This window comes from Falco punctatus, assembly GCF_963210335.1.
Source record: "Falco punctatus genome assembly, chromosome: 19".
Lineage (NCBI taxonomy): Eukaryota > Metazoa > Chordata > Aves > Falconiformes > Falconidae > Falco > Falco punctatus.
Genome location: NC_137599.1, coordinates 1079094 through 1101693, shown reverse-complemented (window position 1 = coordinate 1101693; position 22600 = coordinate 1079094). Strand labels below are relative to the sequence as shown.

The following is a 22600-nucleotide window of genomic DNA, read 5'->3' as shown; positions in this document are numbered from 1 at the left end:
CCTTTCAGTCCAGACAAGTATATGCATTTTTCAAAGAGATCAAGGGGCAGAACAGGTGTCACCCTTGTCACATCCATGGACTCCAAATGAGGATGCCTCTCCAGCTGCATGCCTCTCGGCTCAACATAGAAATGAAAGTAGAAACAATTCTGAAATTGGTGAGGTGGAAAATCAAGCCCATTATCCTGTTAGCATCACACAGCTGAAGCTCCTTGGATGGCTTTCAAGTAGAACAGCTTTTGTCAAAGTTGGGAGAACAGCAGAGGCTCAGCCTCAGATTTATAATGTGAAACGACTTCTTGTTTGAAGGTGTACCTGATTCCATAATTGTTTTGTGCCTCTCCCAAAGGTGAGTTTCCAGGAAGACTCAGTTGTCCCACAGTAATGAGCTTCTATACCGAAACTGTAAAGGAGAAAAGCCTCAGCCTCTCAAAGCCAGGACACGCTGCTAATTAAAGTGGGATGAAATTTCCATCTTTTTTTGAACAGCTGACATAGCTGTTTCTAAAACTTCTCATGGTCTACAGAAGGAGTTTAGAGAGCTCAGCCAACCAGTCGGTCTAGAAGTGAAGCCAGCGACCAGACCCATAAGCAAAAGAAACCAAGAAAAAAATAAACAGAAGAAAATTGCCAGGCAATACCAATGTAAGGTCCTAATTTTTCCGGTTGCCCTCATTACTGAATTTCATCAAGTCAAAAATGTTGTGAGACAATAAACACTTTGACCAGCAGGTAGCAGGAGAGATCAAGGAAAGAAATTCAGTTTAGGTCGTAACTAATTTTATCAGGAACCTTTTAGTATTTTTGGGACCCAGAACAGACAGGTCAGATTATGCCCCAGCAGAATGCAGTAATGACTTCATTATGTTGTATTTTTAATGTTGTATAAGACAACAGAAGGGTTTAGCTGTACAAAAAGTTATTTCATATTTACCATTCTCATGAAGCTTGGTATTGTTTAAAGTAATGACAAGAAAACAATCAGTCAATCGTCTTAAAAATATCTATAAAAGTTTATATGGCCAGAAAGCGAAATAAAGCCTGGTTTACCATCTCAGCTATAAAGTTTAAATTGAGAAGAACACACTGATGGAGTCTGAGGAAAAAAAAAGGTGGGGGGGAATTTTTTTTCACCTCATTTCATGTATTTTAATTACTTTTAACAAGTTAAAACTTCTGGAAATTTTGGGTTTTGCTTTGAGTATCTGTTTAAGTATATGCACGCTCTTCATTCCCAACACAGCCCTCGCATGAGAGGATAAAAGCCCACGGGATAATAATCGCAGGCAGCTCTCACACCCAGCTGGGTTTTACAGCAGTAAGAAATAAGCATCATTAGCCATATTACATCCAGACCCATTTTAAGAACAACTTACAGCAAACTTCCCTGCTCTCCTTTGGCAAGAAAGTGCTAAATAACCCCCAAGCCAGGCTGATGTGCTGCTCACAGAAGCAGGGTAAGGACATGAGGGCAATGAGGTATCGCAGCCCTAGAGAACACTGGGCATCACTGAAAAAAAGCAAGAAACAAGGTTTTCTGAGGTTCTGATACGTGCGTGTTTGTGTGCTGAGCTGGAAAGGGGTTCCAGGCAGGTGTTCCTTTTCTGTTTTGCATGTGGTTGGAGTATTCGTGTTGAAACAGTTTGCCAGAGGCTACAAAAATCTTACGCATCATTTGAGGCTGGTCTAAGCACTTTCTCTGGCAGCCCACAGAGACACCAATACTGCCCCGAACGCCTCCTTTTCCGTGACACTTACTGGCTCTAAGAAAGCCAGGACGCTAAAGGAACGAGACTGGGAGTCCTGCCTTGTGCTGCCAGAGCCTTTCTGGCCGTGAAGACTCGCCACCCTCTATGTCTTGTGCGAGGCTGGGCACTGAAGCCTCAGAGATACTTAACCTGGCTTGGGGGCATCCCCATATGTTTCTGCAGAAGCAAGAAATTTACAGGCTGCAAGCGTAAACGCTCCTCTCCCCATATATAAATAAAAATACGAAAGAAAACGCAAAATATTCTACCTGCTCTTCGGTTTTCCTTGTTCCTCATGACGTTTTTCCACTTAATGTTTAGGAAGATGCTTGTGCACTGAGGGTGCTTTTAATGCTCTCTGCCACAGGAGAGGGCTATCACCATTTGACATGCTCATCAAGAAACCACTCCCAGCTGTTAACATACTCTGTGGGGCCCACCAGGGGGAAATAAGATTAAACCTCATGTGCTGGAGGTGGGTGTTTGCCTGGAAGTACTGTAAAGGTTTTATTTAAATTCATATTGTGGGTGGCATGTGCCCTTCTATGATGAGAAGCCGCAAAACATGCTGTGTGCTCTGACCTGCTGGCAGCAAAAGGGCTGAGCAGCTGTCGGGAGGTGGGATCTTCTGACAGTCAAATCTCAAAGTTCCTGGTTGCTACAGCAGTTTCACCCTTGGTAAAACCAGAACAGCCTGCAAAAATGCGTGGCATGCAACACCTTACTCTCCTCAGGCAGGAATCTCTTTTCTGTCAGCGAGGAGTGAAGAAGCCCTTGGAGCTGAACTATCGCAGCTAGCACTAGTCAGTAGAAATGCAGATGCTGCAGCTTCTGAGTCATACTGGGCTCTGTGAACTTCTCTGCATCTCCATTTTGCCCACAGCATCAGTTAAAGATAACTGGCTGCTTAGAAGCGCCTGCAACTTAGAGAAGCTATCACCCCCCCCCCCCCCCCCGGCAAGGTGAAGAGGTAACTCCCGCCTACAACCACCTGTAAACTTTTGCCAGAGAATATCCATGAGGCTCAGTAGCAGTCAGAGAAGAATCGCATGCTTAAACTGGGATAAGTCATCGTTAGCAATGGGGATGTAATGCTTCACACAGGTCAAAATGGCCTGATGTGTCCCTGCCCCAGGATGTGAGCTAAGGACCACCGATGGGTAAAACAACAGCCAAGCACACCATCTGTATCTCACTAAATTAAAATAAGCAAGAAAGAATTAAAATAGATTAGAGCAGAACAACCACAAAATTATACTAAGCAGAAACACAATTCTAAAATCTCCTAACATTGACAAAATTGAACAGCACTTGAAGTACTATTGGGAAAGGAATGTAAACCAGCTCATCTTATCTAAAACATGATATTCTCTTTAAGTAGCATGCAGATGAAGAGAGTTAGCAGGAGGTAGCAGAGTAGTTTAGATTTTCATTTGAAATCTAGACATCATCATCGTTTTAATGACCTCTTCCACAGAAAAGCAAAGTACCTTTCCAGCAGCAGTTATTTTCAGTTAAAATAAATCTAACAGTGAAATGACCATAATGATGCCTAGACAAAAACAAAAGTCCTTGAAATATAATAAAAAATACAACACAACCCTATAGAACCATTTGATATCTGCAACCAAATGGCTTAAATTTACAGAAAGTTGTCATACGACATAATTTGATAAAGTATTGCAAATCTTACCATTTTGTGTATGTAAAAGGGCTTAAGCTCTTTATTCAAAATGGGATTGTATTGCAGTAGGTGTAGTAAGACTTAGAAATACTCAGGAAAGCTAAAGCAATAAAACTTTGTGTTAGTAAAAAAAGCCATATTTTTTTCCACATATTTAGTAGGGAAGGGTGCTTTATATGCTCTCCCCACTCCAACCACCTGACTGGCTTGTTGGAATCTGTTAAAAAAAAGACAGGGATTATTCAACACGTGGGCTAAGTATACTCAAAAGTTTGTGCACTGATTCTGATGCTGAACTCTGTGGGGGTGCAAAGGATCTTAAACTTAAAAGCTACCGAGAACTTGAGCTGCCTCCAGGCCATTTTAAGGTCTTCACTCCTTTTCATATCTAGGAGGAAGACAGATGTTGTCACACTGGCAGGTTTCCCTGTGACCCACAGAGAGGTCTGAAAAACCTGACCATGGAGGTATCACTCAGATCATGAATCTCTTTGTGATGGAGATGAGTGTTCTGGTGCCCCACGCTGCAGTGTGGATGGGTGTTTGGAACAGTAGAGACTGAAGTCTTTATCTGGCGACAAATTTCTGTATGAGTCAATGCTACCTCTCAGTAGTCATGTATTTGTAGAGCCCTCTTTTTGCTTGGGCAATGTTGCAGGACTTTAATTCTGCCAAAGCTCTCAGGCACACCTAAGGAAAGCTCAGGAGAATCATTCCCTGATGTACACAAAGACACAGAAATGGTACCGTGAGTCTGAGTCTTGCCTGAGAGACTGGGAAAAGGTGTGGAGGTTCAGGGTGTCATCAAAAAATCAGGATAAAAATACTGGGGAACCTCTTGTCCCGATTCACATTATGGTGGTAGAATGCAGGAAATAAGCGTTTTACTGGTTTTGGATTTGCTGTGCAAATTCCACTTACCTTCTGCATAGGGTGAGGGGCTTCATCTAGGTGTCTGCAGGGTCTGAGGGACTGACCTGGCCAGGCTGAATCAAACAGCCCGTACTGTGCACTCTGCAGAGGCTGTCTTGGAACCAGCAGTAACTCAGTATGTGAAAAACCTGATTTCCCCTTCAGGATGCGGTTAACTTGTTTTTCAAAACAAGGGGCAGTTAATCTTGCAGGGTGTAACGTAGTCATGAATGTTGACCACAGCATCCTGCTTATGCTTGTGAGAGAAAGACGAGCTGGGGAATGTGTGTGTTGGGGTCTTTTTGACTAATAACCAAGTTGTTATAGAAACTATCACTCCATCAAACCACCGTGCATTATTTCCTGTTGGCCTCTTCCTAGTAGCAATGAGTGGAAAAAAACATGTTTTCTTCTCTTCTGATATGTGCATTTTCCTTCCTTATGCTCATATCAAGCCATCTCCTATCTGGTTTCTCCTTAGACATGTTTCTTTTTTTGCCATGATGCAGAACATCTGGCTGGGGATGTCTTCAGAGTGACAGACCAGACCTCATTTGCATCCCCTGAGTCTGGAATTCATGGCCCTACTGAAGCTTTTTAATGTGCCAAAGAGAATCTCCACTTCCCTGTACAAGGTCTAGAAAAGACAAATTCAGCCAATGGGAAATCCCAGTTATTAAAGCTGCATTTCTCATCTCAGTGGTTATTAGGACAGTTGGATTTCAGCAATCTCCATCCCAAATTCTGAAGAAAAAGCATGGAACAAACCACAGCATTTTGGCTTAGTAAAACTTTATTTTGGTTACTACTACAGTAACCTAAAATGCATGTGCCATACACTTTGCAGAAGAAATATAGGTTTAATAAAGAAATGCTTCTATAGTTGAACTTTATCTGGTTGAATTTAATCACTTCAGATCCAACACAGGTCTCCTCATCTACACTAGAAACTTGCTGTCATTAAAGCTATCTAAAAACCATTAAAGCTATAAATAGCACCTACTGTGCCTTAATTCCCTCAGCAGTAATACATCAGTGCTACAGACAGTAATGCAACATGCCTGCAAAAGGTGTTTTAAGAGGGTTGTGTATCTACAGTGAGGATTGGATTTTTCAAAACTATAGAAGCAGGCTGGGTAATTCCATGCAAAGACTGGGAGGGTGGGGAAATCAACTTCTGCTCAGCAGGGGGATGAGGAAGAATACACCCTCCTCAGTTCACAGAGAAAAAGAAGCAGCAGAAGCAGTTACAACTCTTAAAACTAAATGAACTCGCTATGCAGGATTCAGCCGTCTGAAATGGCTCAAGGGGAAGGCGCCCTGTTGTGTTCCGTGGTTGTTGCCAGCGGATTTGACGTTGGCTGTGCAACCTGTTGTGCCGCTGCTACACGCTCTCTCCTGCTGTTCTGCACATTGCTGTTGCCTGGCTTCCCCCTGTCTGGAAGAGCAAAGTGTGTTTTAAACTACATTTAATGCAGTGGGGTCTACATGCCACTGTCTGAGAGCTGTCAGATCAAGACAGGTAGAGTCAAAAAATTTAGGCTGGACTATCTTTTGTGCCTCTTTGGATACCTTAATTTAAAAATCCTCTCCGCTCCTCTCTTTCCTCCCACCACTTCACATGTTTGTGTTTCAGAAGCCTTGCTTTTGAACCCTTATTTGTCTTAATTTTTCTCCAGCCTTTGTGCTCTGCCACTTGCAGAAGTCAATGAGAGACCTCTTCGGCACTCCTGGTGATAGCCGAGCTGCTTAAAGCAGGTTTGCTGCAAAGAAAATGTGGGGAACAGCTGCCAAGAACTGAGCTTTTGATGGAGAAAGGGGCTGTTTTCTCTGTGGTTTGGAAGAGAGGGTGGGAGGTTTTTTAGTTGTTTTATGTTGGGGTTTGGTTTTTTTGGACATCATCGTTGTTTTTTCCCCCAGAAACCTACAGGAGGTATCTAAAGGAGACAGGCGGGTGAGCAGGTATCATTGCTTGTGGGGTTAGAGAAGGACACAAAGGCAGGTAGTCATTCCTGATGTGTGCTTCCAGTATTTCTACAGATCAAGCTACATGCTTCCTTACCTCAGAAAAGAAACAGCTTGATAGTCATGAGCGTATTGAGGGCGATGCTTTTTGCCAACAGGACTCTCAAACCCAGCACAGCCACAGACAGCGTGTTGGCTTTCTCCACTTTGGTATCTGCTCAGTGACAGAGAAAAGACGGGTGAGATCATGCTCTAGATTTGGATGTTGTGGTACTGGCAGAAAGTGGAAAACCCCCACAGGTGATAGTTTCAGGTGAAGAAACAGCAGGGAAGGAAAAGGTGGTAGAGACACACGGCAGCGACAGGGGGGAGGATTCTGTCTAGACTGGATTTTGCTTTCTGTGGCTCGCCTGTTGCTAAACTAGCTGCCTTGAAAAAGCAGGTTGTGTTTGATGAATACATTGTATGCTGATCCCTCTGCCCCCGAGAAAACACATTTCCATGCATTTATCCCCAGCACAGCACTGTAACTTCACAGCCTGTTTGGGTAACTAACCTGGAGCCAAGGTGTCTGCGGTGTTGCAAACCTTCCCTGTTCCTGGTTTGTCAGCCTCCTTTTCTGTAGCATGATAAAGAAAAGGCATTATAAACTATACCCAAACTTCAAAAGGGATTAAACAAAATGTTTATATGACCCTTCCTGTAGGAACATGTGGGCAGTACAGTCTGAGGCTTAGGTGACCAGTCACTAATTCTAACATTAATTAGAGAAGAAAATTCCTCCACGGAACTGCAGGAAGCAAAAGAACTCCTGACCTGTTTTGTTTTCACTATTTGAATGAGCTTCATGATGACAAAAAAGCCCCCAAATTACAAAAAGTGGTTTGGGAAAAAAACCACCACTCACAAACACACTACCACTTTAACTTTTTAGAAAGGCTATTTCAGTTGTGCTCTAGCAGGTTTGCTGCTATGTGGTGAAGTATTTAGTCATAAGTAAATGTACATTTAAAAAAAAAGATTGTGTCTTCCTCCCCCCCCCCAAAAAAAAACCCCAACTAACTCCAAGTTGTTACACAGTTAAGACCGTTTATCTCAGATGCTTTTAAATGTCTTACAGCTCTGCCTGCTTAAGTACCGCATGTCTTTCCCATTTCTGCTTGCTACCCAGGGCAATGCTTTCTAGCAGGAGAAAAGCAAGTGCTAGGAGACACCGCCTCCAGAAACAAGTTGCAGCTGTACCACAAAATTGTACCTGGTGTAATAGTTCTGCCGTAGAATTTGGCCGTGCAGGTCACCTCTGCGCCTTTTGCCACACTGACCACCTTAATGGCATCGTACAACCCTTCTGATGTCAAGATGGATGGACTCTGTTCATATACAACCTCATTAGAGGACATTTCCAAGCTGATGTTCTTTGGAGAGAAATTCCTTGCCAAACAAGCTGCTTTCCCAGTGCTATCTTCTAGTTTCTTTGATTTCAACATGATGACTTGTGGGACAGAAGGTTCTTGATTGTCTGTAAAAAGGGACATTGTTTGGGCATGGTTTAACGTTATTGCAAGCTTGTCTGAGTGCTAAGTCACCTAAAGTTCATATAGACTCCAGCTGTGGCTAATTCCTAGCATTATCAATGACTAACTCCCTTTTTCGTCATTATTTCTTGCTGCTGCTTCCAAAAGATCACATCAAAGACAGAAAGAGTGTATGAGAGTAGGTTTTTTTGTAGGAGCTTTAATTCCACAGGATTCTAAGCTTCCTGATGCCAAAGCTTGTGCCTATATGTGAATTAGGTTATCTCTTACTGTCAAACATAATCTTAAAGTCTTTGTGCAGCTTTGAAAATGTCATCCTATCCTTAGCTAGAAAAGAGAAATCATTGAACAGCATGGAAACTTCACTCAGCTGAAGTTTCACAGAATTTTGTCAGAGAGCATACCTAGGCAGGAAAACCAGAGAAAGAATAATTTAAAGCATTCAGGTACAGGAGAAGACAAGGCTAATACCTTTCTTTTGTGAAATGAATTGTTCTCTAACCCAAGTTGCAGGTAACTCAGTGAAGATGTTTTAGAAATTGGAGTAATGTACTGTAAAAGTGTCCTTAAACCAAGAATACCTGTTGACTCAACCAGCCACATGCTACTTTCAGCTGATGAGAAACAAATATTTTCCTGTCAGCAGAAGAACCAACACACTAAGCTTTTTGAAAAAGATGTATAAGACCCTTTATGTGAGAAATGAGTATCGTATCAGCATTCCTGCAAACGTCTAAAATGGCAATACCATTCCTCAGTCTTCCACCTGCCAGCTCTTAGACTGTGTTTTGTTGGTTGTTTTTTCTTGCCAAATTCTACTGTTCTCTACGGGTTATTTTACCTATTTTTTGTATTATTATTATTTTTTTTTACAAATATAATCTTTAAACCAATGTAGACTGGTGTTAAAATAATGGAATCCAGCAGTTTCTTCTGGTCCTACACTTACAGCAGGACTTGCTGGTTGGAAAGAACAGATCTTTCTTCAGAATGATAACTTTGTATTCCTGTGTCCCTTTGGAATTGGAAGTGGACTTAAATTGTTCCAAAATAGATATTTATTCACATGGAAGATATCCTACAGACCTGGACAGCTATTAGGCAGCACCTAAGGGAGCCCCTTGCCCTTCTGGAATGAGAGCAGGATATTTTAGCTATGTAAAATTACATGGGACATTTTTGCACCACTTTAAAGACATGCAGACCTCTGAAAGCATCGTAACAAGTCTTAAGTTACGCACCTGGATGTTTAGGAGAACAAACATCAATCTAACAAACTCCCCTGCTGCCCCAACACGCACACTCCCACAGGAAAGCTCGGGGTGACATCCACCCTTTTTCTACATTGTGAAATTCCAAATAAAGATAGGAAGAACTAAGGCTTTTTATGATCCCTGCTCACCACATCTGCATTTTCAAAGTCTGGGCAACTTGGTAGCCAACTTCCATTCATTCTAAGTGGTCTTGGAGATGAAGCAGTTGTAAAAATTTAAGCCCAAGGATATTTAACCTTCTTCTTCCTCTGTCTCCATGCCTGGTGACACTATGAGTGTAGTGCCAGTGTCAAAACCTAACTTCTCACACCAGTGAGCTAAAGATCTGTCTCAAAACACTTCACTGGCAGCTGGTCACTGAGCTGTGCGTTCCTGCTCCAAACGAGGCAGTGGACATCCACTGGAGGACAGGATACTTCACTGTAAATTGGGGCCAGAGCACTACATTATATTATAACGTGTTAAACTTAAATAGTGCACCCCGGGTGTTTGGGGATCATGGGGTAATGGTGATACACAGAGTTAGCCCAGTTGTTCCTGTAAAGCTTTCTTAAGCAGATACAAGCTGAGGATTCAGCTTGAAACCCTGGCCAAAGGGATTGCACTCTAGGGATTACAGCAGCAGAAAATTTTTACAGTGAACCCAAACCATTAGATTCCTTTGCCCTCCACCCCTCCCCTAATTTGAACATAATTTTTAGAAAGAAAACAATGGTACTTACTTTGTTCAACTGTGAGAGTGGTGCCACTTCCAAATATGAGCTTGTCTGTTCACACACTGCTAATACTTACACCAATAAATAACTTTCCTCATGGTTTTCAGAAGTGTTGTAAAAACAGGAGATGAAAAGCCAGATATTTGTCCTAATTATCAACATGTGCAACTCCATGAGGGTATCCAGAGCCAGATTCTCTTCCAAAACTGGAAAGGGAAAACCAATAATTGAATAGTTCAGTGATTGCAAATAACTTGATTGCATACAGACTTTCCAAGTTGTCCCATCTTTTAGAAACCCTGTGAGCAATGTATTTCCAGGATAAATAAGAAACACGAAATGAATGTTGTATTTGTCTCCTTAGTCATTTCAGTCACCCATCTCCTTTCTTCCCCAAAATACATTGCCTTTTTTCCTTCTTTAGGTTTTTGTACAGGGCCCCGTGTTGTTTATATCATTGTGCTACCCCACCCCAAACACGGTGATATATTTCCTTATAAAAACTGTCTCTTCCTTCTTTTTCACTACAAAGAATTTTGGATTATACAGGCAGTCACATGACTTCTCGAGTGGTTTTTGAGCCAACATACCACATGAAGAAACATGGTATGGCTTTCAAAGAAGGGTCTAAAATAATACCAGAAAGGTTGAATTACAAGTGAAAACTTGGGAATTACACAACAACTCTGAAAAGTCTTATGGAGTTAAGCTGAATAGAAAGCAGGAAAAAAAAATATCAGTAATTTTAGTGCTATCTCAAAGTATTTATGAAAATTCTTCTGGGCTGCAGGAAGCTGCCTGCTTTTTCACCTTGAATTTGGTTTCAGTGCTCAGGAGCATGAGGAATGTGCCTCACCTGGGCTCTTAGAATTGGTGTTTGGGGGTTATTTGGTGCCTTAGAAAGTCTTTGTGCCTTTTTAAGTAAGATGAGTAAGTAGGCAAAGTGATTGGTCTTTGTTAGGTAGAGGCACTGTACCCATGGAAGTGGCTACTAACGAGCAAAGGAGTTGTTGCAGATTGATCAAATCCTTCATGATGATCAGCTTCCGCATCATTAGCGCTATCTAGACCTTGATGGCAAGAGATGGACTCAACCTCAGAGACTCTGTAGCTTTAAGAGCCCACTCCTCCCTTTTCTAACAAGGGAGAGGCATGTTGAGTCTGTGCCCATCAGGATGGGGAATGGAGCTTCCCCTGACGATAAAGGCTGGGAGCTCGTGACTTCTGGCACAAAGAAGAAGATGATCTCATTGGCAATACGGAGAAGTGGTGGGGGAGCTTGCATGGCTGAAATGCACGGTGTAGTGCAAGTTAGCACGCATTGCCTGGGTTCCTCTCCAGCACGGCCCAGATCTTCCTCGGTGGCCTGGCTGCAGAGCTGTGGGAGCAGGAGGTGCAGCGGGACAGCTTACAGAAGTGCTGCAGTGGATGGAGCCAGGCTGAGTAGGGAATACAGGTGGGGAAGGGGAGGAGAAGGAATCACCCTCTCTGTGAGGGAGCAGCTGAAACGCACGTTTTGTGGTGTACAATGAGCCAGCTGATAGCGAATGGGTCAGGATCAGAGGGCAGATCAGCGTGGGTGACACTGCGGTGGGTGGCTACTACAGATCACTGGACCAGGAAGAAACTTCTTCAGACACCTTGAAGAAGCTTCATGTTCACTGGTCCTGGTCCTCGTTGGGTACCTGAACCATGCCGAGTGTCTGTTGGCGGGACAGCACAGCAGGGCACAATCAGTCCAGTAGTTTCCTGGAGTGGACTGATGAAAACTTCTTGCACAAGTGACTGATGAGGTGGACCTCCTACTTGCAAACGAAGAAGAATTGGTGGTAGATGTGAAGGTGAGGGACAGCCTTGGCTGCAGCGATCATGCAGTGTTTGAGCTCAGGATCCAGAGAACAGGGAGCAATGCACGAAACACGACTGCAAATTTGGGCTCTCAGGGATCTTCTTGGAAGAATCCCATGGATTATGGTTCTGGACACAGAAAGGGTCTAGGAGAGCTGCCTGACTTTCAGAGATTAGCTCCTTCAAGCTTGAGAATGGTTCACCTTGACAAAGCAGTAAGTCAAACAAAGGTGACAGAAGGCCAAAATTATGAATGAGGTGCTCCTGAATAAACTCATAAATTATAAATACAAAGGAACCATATGTAATTCAAAGTCCTTCTGATGTCTACTAGCTGGGAGATTACTAGTGGGAAGTATTCTTTCTAGTCTCCTTGTTTTTCATGCATCTGCTGCTAGACACTTGGATATGAAGTTATAGGATCTTTGTTCTTACCAAAAACTGTGACGAAATCTATCTCCTCTGTGCTCTGAGACAAATAGAACACAGTGCTAAGCTTAAATGGAAACACCTAAATACAGTGGGTTAATCCCCACTGGCTGAACCTGAGCTGACTTTCAGATGTCTAAAATGATGTGCTTGCAAAACCCAAGATGTGGCCTTGAATGTTGAGGAAACTGTTCTTGCATAGAAAGGTCTTCCTGCAGAGTCGGTCTGGGAATCAAATTTGTGTATGTGCATACGGTTGTCTGAGGAAAAAGAGCCTCTGTAGGACACCACGTTTCCATCTTCAGGAGAAGTCAGTGAGTGAGAGAATTTGTGTGGAGTGGCTCGGTCTTTTTCAGTTGCTGTGGTACGTATTTCCCACAGTGGTAGACAGTTGTACAGAAAACACTGGCGTTTTTCAGTGGCCGGTGATGTGTCCCCATTCATGTCCTTTGAAGAGCTGGTTTTTATTTTCCTCTTCCTCTATACTGTTCTACTTCTGCAATCTACACTGTTCCAGAGAGGTTGCAGTACACTAAAACTATCATCAGCATTGCTTTTTTTGGCAGATAGCATACTATTAATCTCTCACTAAAATATTATCCACACTTGTCAGAAAGCGATATTGTTCCTTTTGAATTGTTACAGCTGTTCTCATTTAAAGGACTCCATTACCAGTTTCTTTTAAGAAACATCAAGAGAGTTATGGTGAAATATTTTAAAGAATATCTGGGGACCAGCTGCCCCAGTCTTACTAATTTTCAATTTAGTTGCATTCTACAACTTTTTCTGGACCTTCAAGTATTTATGTTCTCAAGGTCTGTTTTAATGCCAAATAAAAAATCAGTCCATGTTTATGAAACGTTTGATAGTTATTCTGGTTTAGCTGGTAGTGATTTAATGGACTCTGGTTTGCCTTGATGTGCTAAAGTTGCTTATTTACTCAGGTATTTGATTTTGAATAGGTCTTGTCTGAATGCTATTTTCATAAGGGTCTTGGAAGCTTTTTCCTGATTATACGCATAATTTTTTTCCTCAGTTTCTTTAATCTTGTGAACCAGATTATTGACCACTGGCTTGGCTATGCTTTGGACTTTTATTTATATGTGCCTTTGGCTGAGTTTGAAAGCAGGGAACACCTAGTTATGGTTGAGTAAAGTTAGCTTTTAATTTTATTTTTATCTTACCTTAATGATTTTGATTAAAGGTTGCCTGGAATAGTGAGGCAGTTTTGGAATACCCTAACCCAGTTCTAAGACACAAAAGGAAATAGCATTATTTCATCCTGTTCACAAATCTGCATGGTTCCATGCTGTATTACTCTGTACGTTTATTTGCATTATTGTTACCAAGCACAAAGGTGTATTTCTCATTTTTAATCACTGTTTTTGACACCAGTGCTGCTATATTTTCCATTGTTAACATGGGCACGTTCACCTGCTGTTCCCTTTAGTGTGTCATGTTGTTTTCTCCTTCTTGCCCCACTCTTCCAGGAAAGCTGAGTGGCCGATATGCTACTTTCAGTCTCCTGAACTGCTGGCAGGACAAAAGAAAAAGCTCTAAATACCTCCTGCAACAGGCCTGGGTACACACAGGTGCCCCTCCTACACCCTTTGCTTGCTCCCAAATCTTTCCAGAGCAGTGAGACCACCCCCTGCTTGTCAACAAGATCTCGGATGCAGTTAAACAGCCTTTTTTCCATTTGGGTGGCCACAGAAACACACCTGCTCTTCACAGCCTGCTGCAAGCCACACGCTTGGATTTGTTCAGTGTAAAAGTTGAGTTCTGCCTTTGTTTTTTCTTCTTCTGTCCTGGTGCATCCCCTCAAAAAATCACAGGAGGTGCTCCAATGCTGCCAGTGATGTGTTAGAGAGAGTGTTTAGGCTTTCCAAGGTGATGCTGAAGACCTGTCCTCGAGTTCTGCTTCAGAGGAAACAAGAAGAAAGGGAGTCCCACTTTCCTCCAGAAAATTGTCCTAGGCAGATGAAGATAGGTTTTGGAGGGGAACTAGCAGGTGGTGTGTGCATGCATGGTTCTTGGTATTCCTTCAGCCCTTGCTGAAAGGCCTACCCTGCTTCTTTCCAGAAGAAACTAACCTGGCCCTTCCAGCGTAATCCTTCTTGACCCCCCTCAAAACCTCCATTTGTATTTTAACACCATTTCCTCTTTTTGAGAACAGCTCACTCTGAGCCTAGCTCCCAGCATGTCCACCTGATTTCATCACACCTTTGTAGGAGACTGTGTCCGTGACTTTTATTGGCAAGGGAAGCTGCTTCTGGGACATGACGGTCAAGAAGGTGACTTTTCTCTTCAAGGATGCAGTGGGCTTTATGTCCTTCTGCGGACAGAACCATCCCGCTCAGCCTTTCTTCCATGACAGAAAAGTTACTGGCCATGGATTCCCTGGAGACACTAAAGGTGATCTTAGGAAACTAGATTTTTAAGACCAAAAAGTAAGTCACAACCTTCACTATGGAGAGGACAACTAAAAGCAGTGATTTAAAAAGAGATCTATAGTACCTGCCTGGGGAAGTCCCTAAGCTGCTGACACCTACAACAAAGGAGGGTGGTTAACAGAAGAGATAAAGTAGCATTTGCTTTGTATTTATAGTTTTTGAAAGACATCTGACATTGTCCTGACAGGCATACTGTGTTGGGTACTGCCCTACTGGGAACTGACAGAAGCAAAACTTGTTTCCAAAGGTGAAGAGGTTTCGGAGTGAGTGGCACTGTGGGTGAGAGGTGTGGGAAGGTGTCTGGCAGAAAGGGTAGAACGGAAGGGGACAGAACCAACTACAGCGTCTCTGTCAGCATCAAACATTTGAAAGCTGTCTACAACTCTCAGGGAGCAGCACTGTAGGCTCAGAGCTGGAACCCTGGCAGGAGATCTGTGGTAGAGCTCAGACAGGTTTCCTGCCCCCTGGAAACAACACAGAAGTGGCGGGCAGAGTCCCTGGGGCGCAGGGCAGGCAGGGACAGAGACGACCTGGATTGGGAAGTGGCCCGACCCTCCACTGCTGCTCTGTAATCTGTAGCACCAAATGACCAGCGGACACCCACTTGAGATGGTGCCCAACGGTACCACCAAATTGTGTAACTCTTGAACTTGAAGCCAGACACATGGCAGGAGAGCAGCACCGAACAGTTACGAGCTGGCTCCAGCCCCCTTCCCCATCTCCCTGTGCTGCTTGGAGTGGGGAAGAGGTAGACGAATCGGGAACAAAGGAGTGAAGTTCATCCTGTGAAGAAGGAATGGGGAATGATTTCTTGTTTTTGTTGTTTCTCATCTTCCTACTCTTTTTTTTGATTAGCAACATATTCCTTTTCCCCAAGCCTTTTTCTCTGTGATTTGGAAGCCATCTACCTGTCTTTAGTTTGACTTGTGAAATTTTCATCTGCTTTTCTCCCCCCATTCCATTGTGGAAGGAGGATGATAGAGCAGCTTGATGGGCATCTGGCAGCCACCCAAGGTTAACCCACCAGCGTGAAGGTGGCTAATGGTGTCCTGGGTGGCACCAGGAGTGTTTCCAGTAGGTCAAGAAGCCCCATCTCCACCAGATCACTGATAAAGATATTAAAACAAACCTGGCCCAAATACTCGGGCTGGGGGAACACCACTTGTGTCAGGCCTGCCACCAGCTGGACCTGCCTCCATTTACTAGCGCTCTTTGGGCCCGGCCATCCAGCCAGGTCTTTATTTAGGAAAGAGTACGCCCGTCCACGCTAGGAGCAGCCCAGAGGGGACCAAGGGAAGGTGAGAGGTGTTCCAGGCAGGCAGAGTGGTCATGCTGGCTGAGTGACAAGGAATATACTGAACATCCTCTGCAAAATAAGTCACCGCTTTTGGGATTCAGAAGGAAAGGGGTGGTGCAGAGAAAGCAGCTCCTGCTGAAAAGCCAGGACCACTGATGGCCTCCCTCCCCATGGGATCACCCCTGAGCTGCCCCAGCACCCCATCCCCCACAGCTTCTGCACCCTGGGCCGGGCTCCAGCAGGTTTTTGTCAAAGCTGCGCTGGTTTTCCTGTCTCCGTGTCCACCGAGCAGTAGTAGCGGGCAGAGTCCTGGGGGCGCAGGGCACGCAGGGACAGAGATGACTCGGACCGGGAATTGTCCTGGGATGCATCGGCCCGACCCTCCACTGCTGCCCCGAACCAGGTTGATGAATCAAATGACCAGATAGTGGACACCCACTCGAGATGGCCACCGGGTGCCTGACGGTACCAGCGAATTGTATAATCCTTGAACTCGGAGCCAGATCCATGGCAGGAGAGCAGCACTGAGCCCCCGGGGGGTTGCAGCCCCCCACCGGACTCCACCAGCCTTATCTGTGCCCAGACCCCTGTGGATGGAGAGCGCGGGCAGCCGGGCAGGGGGTGCCCAGGGCCCAGGGCTGTTCCCTGGTGCCCCCCTGCTCTGGCCCAGCGACAGCCGCCCCCTGCCCTGGCAAAGCCCCACACCCGGGGCAATGGCCCCCTGCCCTCCTCGGGCCGAGCCTGCCTGCTCCCTGCACTCCGGCCCCAGCCCGAAGGACTCCTTCTCCTCCTCCTCCTCCTTCTTCTTCTTCTCCCTCTCCTTCTCCTTCTCCCTGTCTTTCCTGCCCCTCACATTCTCATCCTCACTCCTCTCCCTCTCCCTTCTCCCTTTCTCTCTCCTGCCCTGTCTCCCCTCTCCCTGCAAACACCCCTGAGCTGCCCCAGCACCCCATCCCCCACAGCTTCTGCACCCTGGGCCGGGCTCCAGCAGGTTTTTGTCAAAGCTGCGCTGGTTTTCCTGTCTCCGTGTCCACCGAGCAGTAGTAGCGGGCAGAGTCCTGGGGGCGCAGGGCACGCAGGGACAGAGATGACTCGGACCGGGAATTGTCCCGGGATGCATCGGCCCGACCCTGCACTGCTGCCCCGAACCAGGTTAATGAGCCACGCCAGATAGTGGACACCCACTCGAGATGGCCACCGGGTGCCTGACGGTACCAGCGAATTGTATAATCCTTGAACTCGGAGCCAGATCCATGGCAGGAGAGCAGCACTGAGCCCCCGGGGGGTTGCAGCCCCCCGCCGGACTCCACCAGCCTTATCTGTGCCCAGACCCCTGTGGATGGAGAGCGCAGGCAGCCGGGCAGGGGGTGCCCAGGGCCCAGGGCTGTTCCCTGGTGCCCCCCTGCTCTGGCCCAGTGACAGCCGCCCCCTGCCCTGGCAAAGCCCCACACCCGGGGCAATGGCCCCCTGCCCTCCTCGGGCCGAGCCTGCCTGCTCCCTGCACTCCGGCCCCAGCCCGAAAGCCTCATTCTTCTCCTTCTCCTTATTCTCCCTCTCCTTCTCCTTCTCCCTGTCTTTCCTGCCCCTCACATTCTCATCCTCACTCCTCTCCCTCTCCCTTCTCCCTTTCTCTCTCCTGCCCTGTCTCCCCTCTCCCTGCAAACACCCCTGAGCTGCCCCAGCACCCCATCCCCCACAGCTTCTGCACCCTGGGCCGGGCTCCAGCAGGTTTTTGTCAAAGCTGCGCTGGTTTTCCTGTCTCCGTGTCCGCCGAGCAGTAGTAGCGGGCAGAGTCCTGGGGGCGCAGGGCACGCAGGGACAGAGATGACTCGGACCGGGAATTGTCCCGGGATGCATCGGCCCGACCCTGCACTGCTGCCCCGAACCAGGTTGATGAGCCACGCCAGATAGTGGACACCCACTCGAGATGGCCACCGGGTGCCTGACGGTACCAATGAAATGCATAATCCTTGAACTCAGAGCCAGATCCATGGCAGGAGAGCAGCACTGAGCCCCCGGGGGGTTGCAGCCCCCCGCCGGACTCCACCAGCCTTATCTGTGCCCAGACCCCTGTGGATGGAGAGCGCAGGCAGCCGGGCAGGGGGTGCCCAGGGCCGTTCCCTGGTGCCCCCCTGCTCTGGCCCAGCGACAGCCGCCCCCTGCCCTGGCAAAGCCCCACACCCGGGGCAATGGCCCCCTGCCCTCCTCCGGCCGAGCCTGCCTGCTCCCTGCACTCCGGCCCCAGCCCGAAAGCCTCATTCTTCTCCTTCTCCTTCTCTGCCTCTCCTTCTCCCTCTTCCTCCCCTTCTCCTTCTCCCTCTCCTGCTGCTTATTCCTCTTCTGCCTCTGTCCCCTCTCTTCCCTCTCTTGCCCCATCTCCCATCTCCCCTCTCCCTGCTCTCCCTCTTGCTCCTCTCCCTCTTTCCCCTCTCCACCTCTTCTCCCCTCTGGCTCCTCTTTCCTCTCCCTCTCACCTCCCCCTCCAGCCCCGAGCTCGCTGCCCTCCCTGCCCGGCCCTCACCTGCCCGCCCCGCGGCCCAGACCCAGGCCCAGGCCAGCAGCCACGGCCCCAGCGCGGGCACCATCCTGCCCAGCCGCGCCGGGCCCGGGCAGCCGCGGAGGAGCCGAGCGGGGCCGCGCCCCGCCCCGCCGCGCCCCGCCCAGCTCCGGGCCCGCCCCCCCGCCCCGCCGCGCCCCGCCCCCCGCGGCCGCAGCCCCGCGTGCCCGCGCCCGGGGCCGCCCGTGCCCGCTGCGGGTGCTGCGCGCCGCTGGGGGTCCGGGGCAGCGCGGCCCCGGGGGCTCGGGCGGCGCCGGGCGCTGCTCTCCGCCGAGGGCACCGGCCTCCTCCTGGTCCAGCCTCTGCGGTGCTGGGGGCGGCTGCTCAGTGTGTCTCCGGGCGGGAGGGCGGCGGTGCGGGGGAGGAAAGGGCACTGGCGAGGGGGGAGGGGGAAGCAAGGCGGAAGGAAAGGCACTGGAGAGGGGGAAGGAAAGGCATTTCGACGAGTGAACGTACAGATCCCTGGAGGAGGCGGCAGAAGTCCCATGCCAATGCGTTGGCCCCGTGTGGCAGGGCAGGGTGGGCTGGTGGGGGCACCTGCGGCCCCGTCCCCAGCGCAGCTCTACACCTGCGCCAGACGTAAGGGCAGGGCAGGGGCTCCCCATCCGCTGCTGGCAGCCGGGAAGGAAAGGGACTGAGGCTGGGATGGAGGGGGAGGAAAATCCTGGTGTTTGGAGCCGGAGAAGGGCCGAGGAGCAGCCCTGGCATTGGGAACAGCTGCGCCTCGGCAGCACCTTTCTGTCTCTCCAGCCTCCTGGCACATCTGCAGCTTTTGCTGCATTTCTCACCTTGGTGGGTACTTTGCATACAATGGAGAGAGCAGCGTTATCTGCTGTGCATCTAATTCTGCACTAATGCACTCCTCTGTCCGTCAAGGGTACCAGGTGAGGTTGGCCCTGTAAATCTCAGACCTTCACCTGAAATCTCCCCAGGTGGTGAACATCCCCTGGACAAAGCAGCCGCTGTTCTTGGAGGACTGGGCAGTGCCCACAAGGTACCTAGGCTCACTGCTACTGGTGAGCAGCACCAGAAGAAGGAGCGATTTCAGTGCAAGGAGGTGATGGTACAGGTGACTGTGACACACTACCCAACTGATGGGAGCAACTTGAGAGATACAATGGGAAGGGCCTGGTTTGGTGCAGTGCCTGTGGGAGGGTAACAAGGTACCCATGCTTCCTCCTTTGGACAAAAGTGCGAAGTCCTGCGTCTGGGGAGGTACAACTCCATGCACCACATGTGCTGGGGCCCACCCAGCTGTAAAGGAGCTTTGCAGAGAATGACCTGGGTTGTCTTGCTGGACAATGAGCCAGCAATGTCCCCTTGCCCCAAACAAGCTGCTCATAAAGCAAACTCCATTCTTTAGGACTCTAGTACTTGGGCCAAGCGCTGTGTCTTAGGCTGGTGAGGAACTGCTGAGAGAGGTGACTTCCAGCTACGCTGAGGCGCTCCAAATACCTTCATATTGAATTAAACTAAGAATCCCAACTGGTGTCAAACCATCCTTGTTGGGGCCTGAAATCAGCAGCAGTGGAGCATGAGCCTCGCAGGGGCAGAAAAAGGAGGACTGAGATACCAAAGGTTGCATTTCAGTGCCTGTGCTATGGGGAGTTCTTTGCCAGGTTTGTTCTGTTGCTGTTCAGTTGCACTCAGGGTCCTTCTGGCTCTGGCTGTTCTGTGGAGCTCATGATCAGAGCAGTGGAGACTGTTCCTGCTATGACTGGCAAATTTCCTCATGAGGAGTGACACACAAGGATGTGCAAACATGCACGTGCTCATGCACACCAGTGTAGAATCATGCAAAGGAACCTGCCCTAGAAATTCTGAGGCCTTTCATCCCAGTGCTCAGAAGACTTCATCGGGGCATGGGCATGGCACAAACCTGGAAATGAAAAGGCAGCAGTGTTCGAAACCAGATCACCACCCATATCATTAGCTGTGATGGTTTGCATTTGAGATGAGCTTGTCAGAAAATTGTTACCTCTGCAAAGGGTGCCTCTGGTCCTGCAGCAATGAAGGGCAGGTATAAAAGGCAGCCCAAGTCCGTGCTGTCTCATCCACTTCTCTTGCCTCCTTCTCCTCGGGAACCAGGTAAGTCTGAAGCCCTTTCTCCTCCTCTGCCAAAGATCTCTGCTCGATGGACACCTTAGCTGATATTGGCTATGTCCCGTGCTGTGGTTTGGATCTTCTTGTCTTGACAGAGGGAAGTGGGTGGAAGGTCTGCTTAGAGAGAGTCTGGGATGTGGCTGAGGGAGCTTTTGCTTTACAAATTGGGAGAGAGACTCACTGGGGCAGGCTGCTCGTTATAGAGCGATGAAGACTACATGCATCTCCTGGCCGAGCCTCCAGCTCCCCACTCAGTAGTAGCTTTGTCTCCCCTGTGACAGGGTAACCAGGCTGCTTCTCACTTACTGTTTTGCTCTGTTTCCTCACTGCTTGCCTCCAAGTTGCACTTCCACCCTCAAGACATGTCCTGCTACAGCCAGTGCATGCCCTGCCGGCCCTGCGGCCCGACTCCGCTGGCCAACAGCTGCAACGAGCCCTGTGTCAGGCAGTGCCAGAACTCCACCGTCGTCATCGAGCCCCCTGCTGTGGTGGTGACCCTGCCCGGACCCATCCTCAGCTCCTTCCCGCAGAACACCGTTGTGGGCTCCTCCACCTCCGCTGCCGTTGGCAGCATCCTCAGCTGTGAGGGAGTGCCCATCAACTCCGGGGGCTTTGACCTCTCCTGCATCACCAGCCGCTACTGTGGCAGAAGGTGTCCCCCATGCTAAAGCTGCTGGGAAAGCTCCATGGAGACACCTTGAGGAACACAGAACATGGTGCTGGGCAAAGGATCAAGATTTTCAATGTGCTTGCAGTATTGTTGAATGGCTTTGCCTTTCTTTACCTTTTCCTTTTTTGCTTCGGTTCCCCTTGGCAACAAGGTCCCACCTGGGCCAGCCTGGTGGGAACCATCTGTCTCCTCTCCCTCTCTGGGGCAGGCAGATGGACATCATGCAGGAACTTCTCCATGGCCAAAAAGCACAGACTCTCGGGTGCCCCTGGTGCTCTAGGACTTATGTCCTCCGCTTGGAGTGATCTGGTTTCTCTCTTTTGACTTATTAAAGTTCTGCTGCATTCAGGTGTGGCCTCCATGTCATCCTTCCTTCTGTGGGCACTCACCAAACTGCCAAAGGAAAAGGGTTCTGCTCTGGGGTGGAAGGGGGTGAGGGCACAAGGAGGCCCTTCTCCATTCACAAGGACTGGGAAGTTGGGACACTTGGCAGTGGCTCCTCTTTTGGGCACCATCCCATGGAGCTGAGGAAGTCATCCCTGGCTGCTGTGCTGCCAGTGACCGTCAGGCCTTGCCGTGCTGTGTCTCTGCTCACAAATGCCCAGGAAGGCAGGAGGCCCTGAGGGGTCAGCAGCCCCAGCTCTTGAGGAAGGGTTTTCCTCTTGCTACAGCTGGAGCTGCTCTGGGGTAGCATGGGGTGGGTGTGGGGCTCCAGAAGATGATTTACTTTGCCGAATGGCAAGAGTCATAAAGCAGGGAATAGCCCTTGGGATGGCCCATAGCTGCTGCTTCACCTCCCACTCCGCTCCAACACCCAGCCTAAGGGTCATGACCAGCATGCATGGGCAGAAATTGGTTTATAAGGGCATTTCCTATGCATCTCTGAAGCCCTTTTTCTCTAGTCATACTGTTAATAACCATCATCAACAGCAGCACGATTGGACTTCCTAACCCTGCTGTACTGAACCTTGTAATAAGCCGAAGGTACCTCAGGTCTTTTGCAATGATGATCCCATCCATCTGCAATTGCCTTGTAGAAGAGGCAGTGATGGCCTTTTGAGTAAGCCCTTTTGCCAAAGCACTGCCAGACCACTGCTACTGGCTCTTGGCACGACCCCTGGTTTGCCTGCCCAACAAAGCTGATCTTGGAAAGGTAGGAAAGGGACAAAGGATCCGTGCAGGTTTTACACTTCAAACTAAGGGCGCTGCTGCCAGAGGCTGGCTGTCCTTTTCAATGGAGATTTAAATCATGCTGCAGCTCCCCCATGCAGAAGACAGGCACTGAGCTGTCTTGAGCTGTGCTTCCCATTGCACTGCTGTGGCCTGGCTCTGTGCCCCATATGTCTTCACTGTCGTGGGAGCCCACTAGAAAGGGTCACTAGGCAGAGCAGCGGCTGTTCTTTACATGG

General features: G+C 48.3%; 1 protein-coding gene and 1 gene segment (V, D, J or C); one reads left to right on the top strand and one right to left on the bottom strand.

Annotated features, from left to right (window-relative positions):
• Positions 1 to 5119: 5119 nt before the first annotated feature.
• Positions 5120 to 10036, bottom strand: LOC308055644 (T cell receptor delta constant-like). The segment is given in 5 exons: positions 9841 to 10036; positions 7565 to 7828; positions 6866 to 6928; positions 6407 to 6523; positions 5120 to 5782 (listed from the first exon to the last, which is right to left on the bottom strand).
• Positions 10037 to 18558: 8522 nt separating this feature from the next.
• On the top strand, positions 18559 to 21305 carry LOC308055654 (feather keratin Cos1-1/Cos1-3/Cos2-1-like). Its single transcript, XM_080369850.1, has one exon. It carries the CDS (start codon positions 20884 to 20886, stop codon positions 21187 to 21189), a length of 306 nt encoding a protein of 101 aa, XP_080225976.1. The 5' UTR covers positions 18559 to 20883; the 3' UTR covers positions 21190 to 21305.
• Positions 21306 to 22600: the final 1295 nt, after the last annotated feature.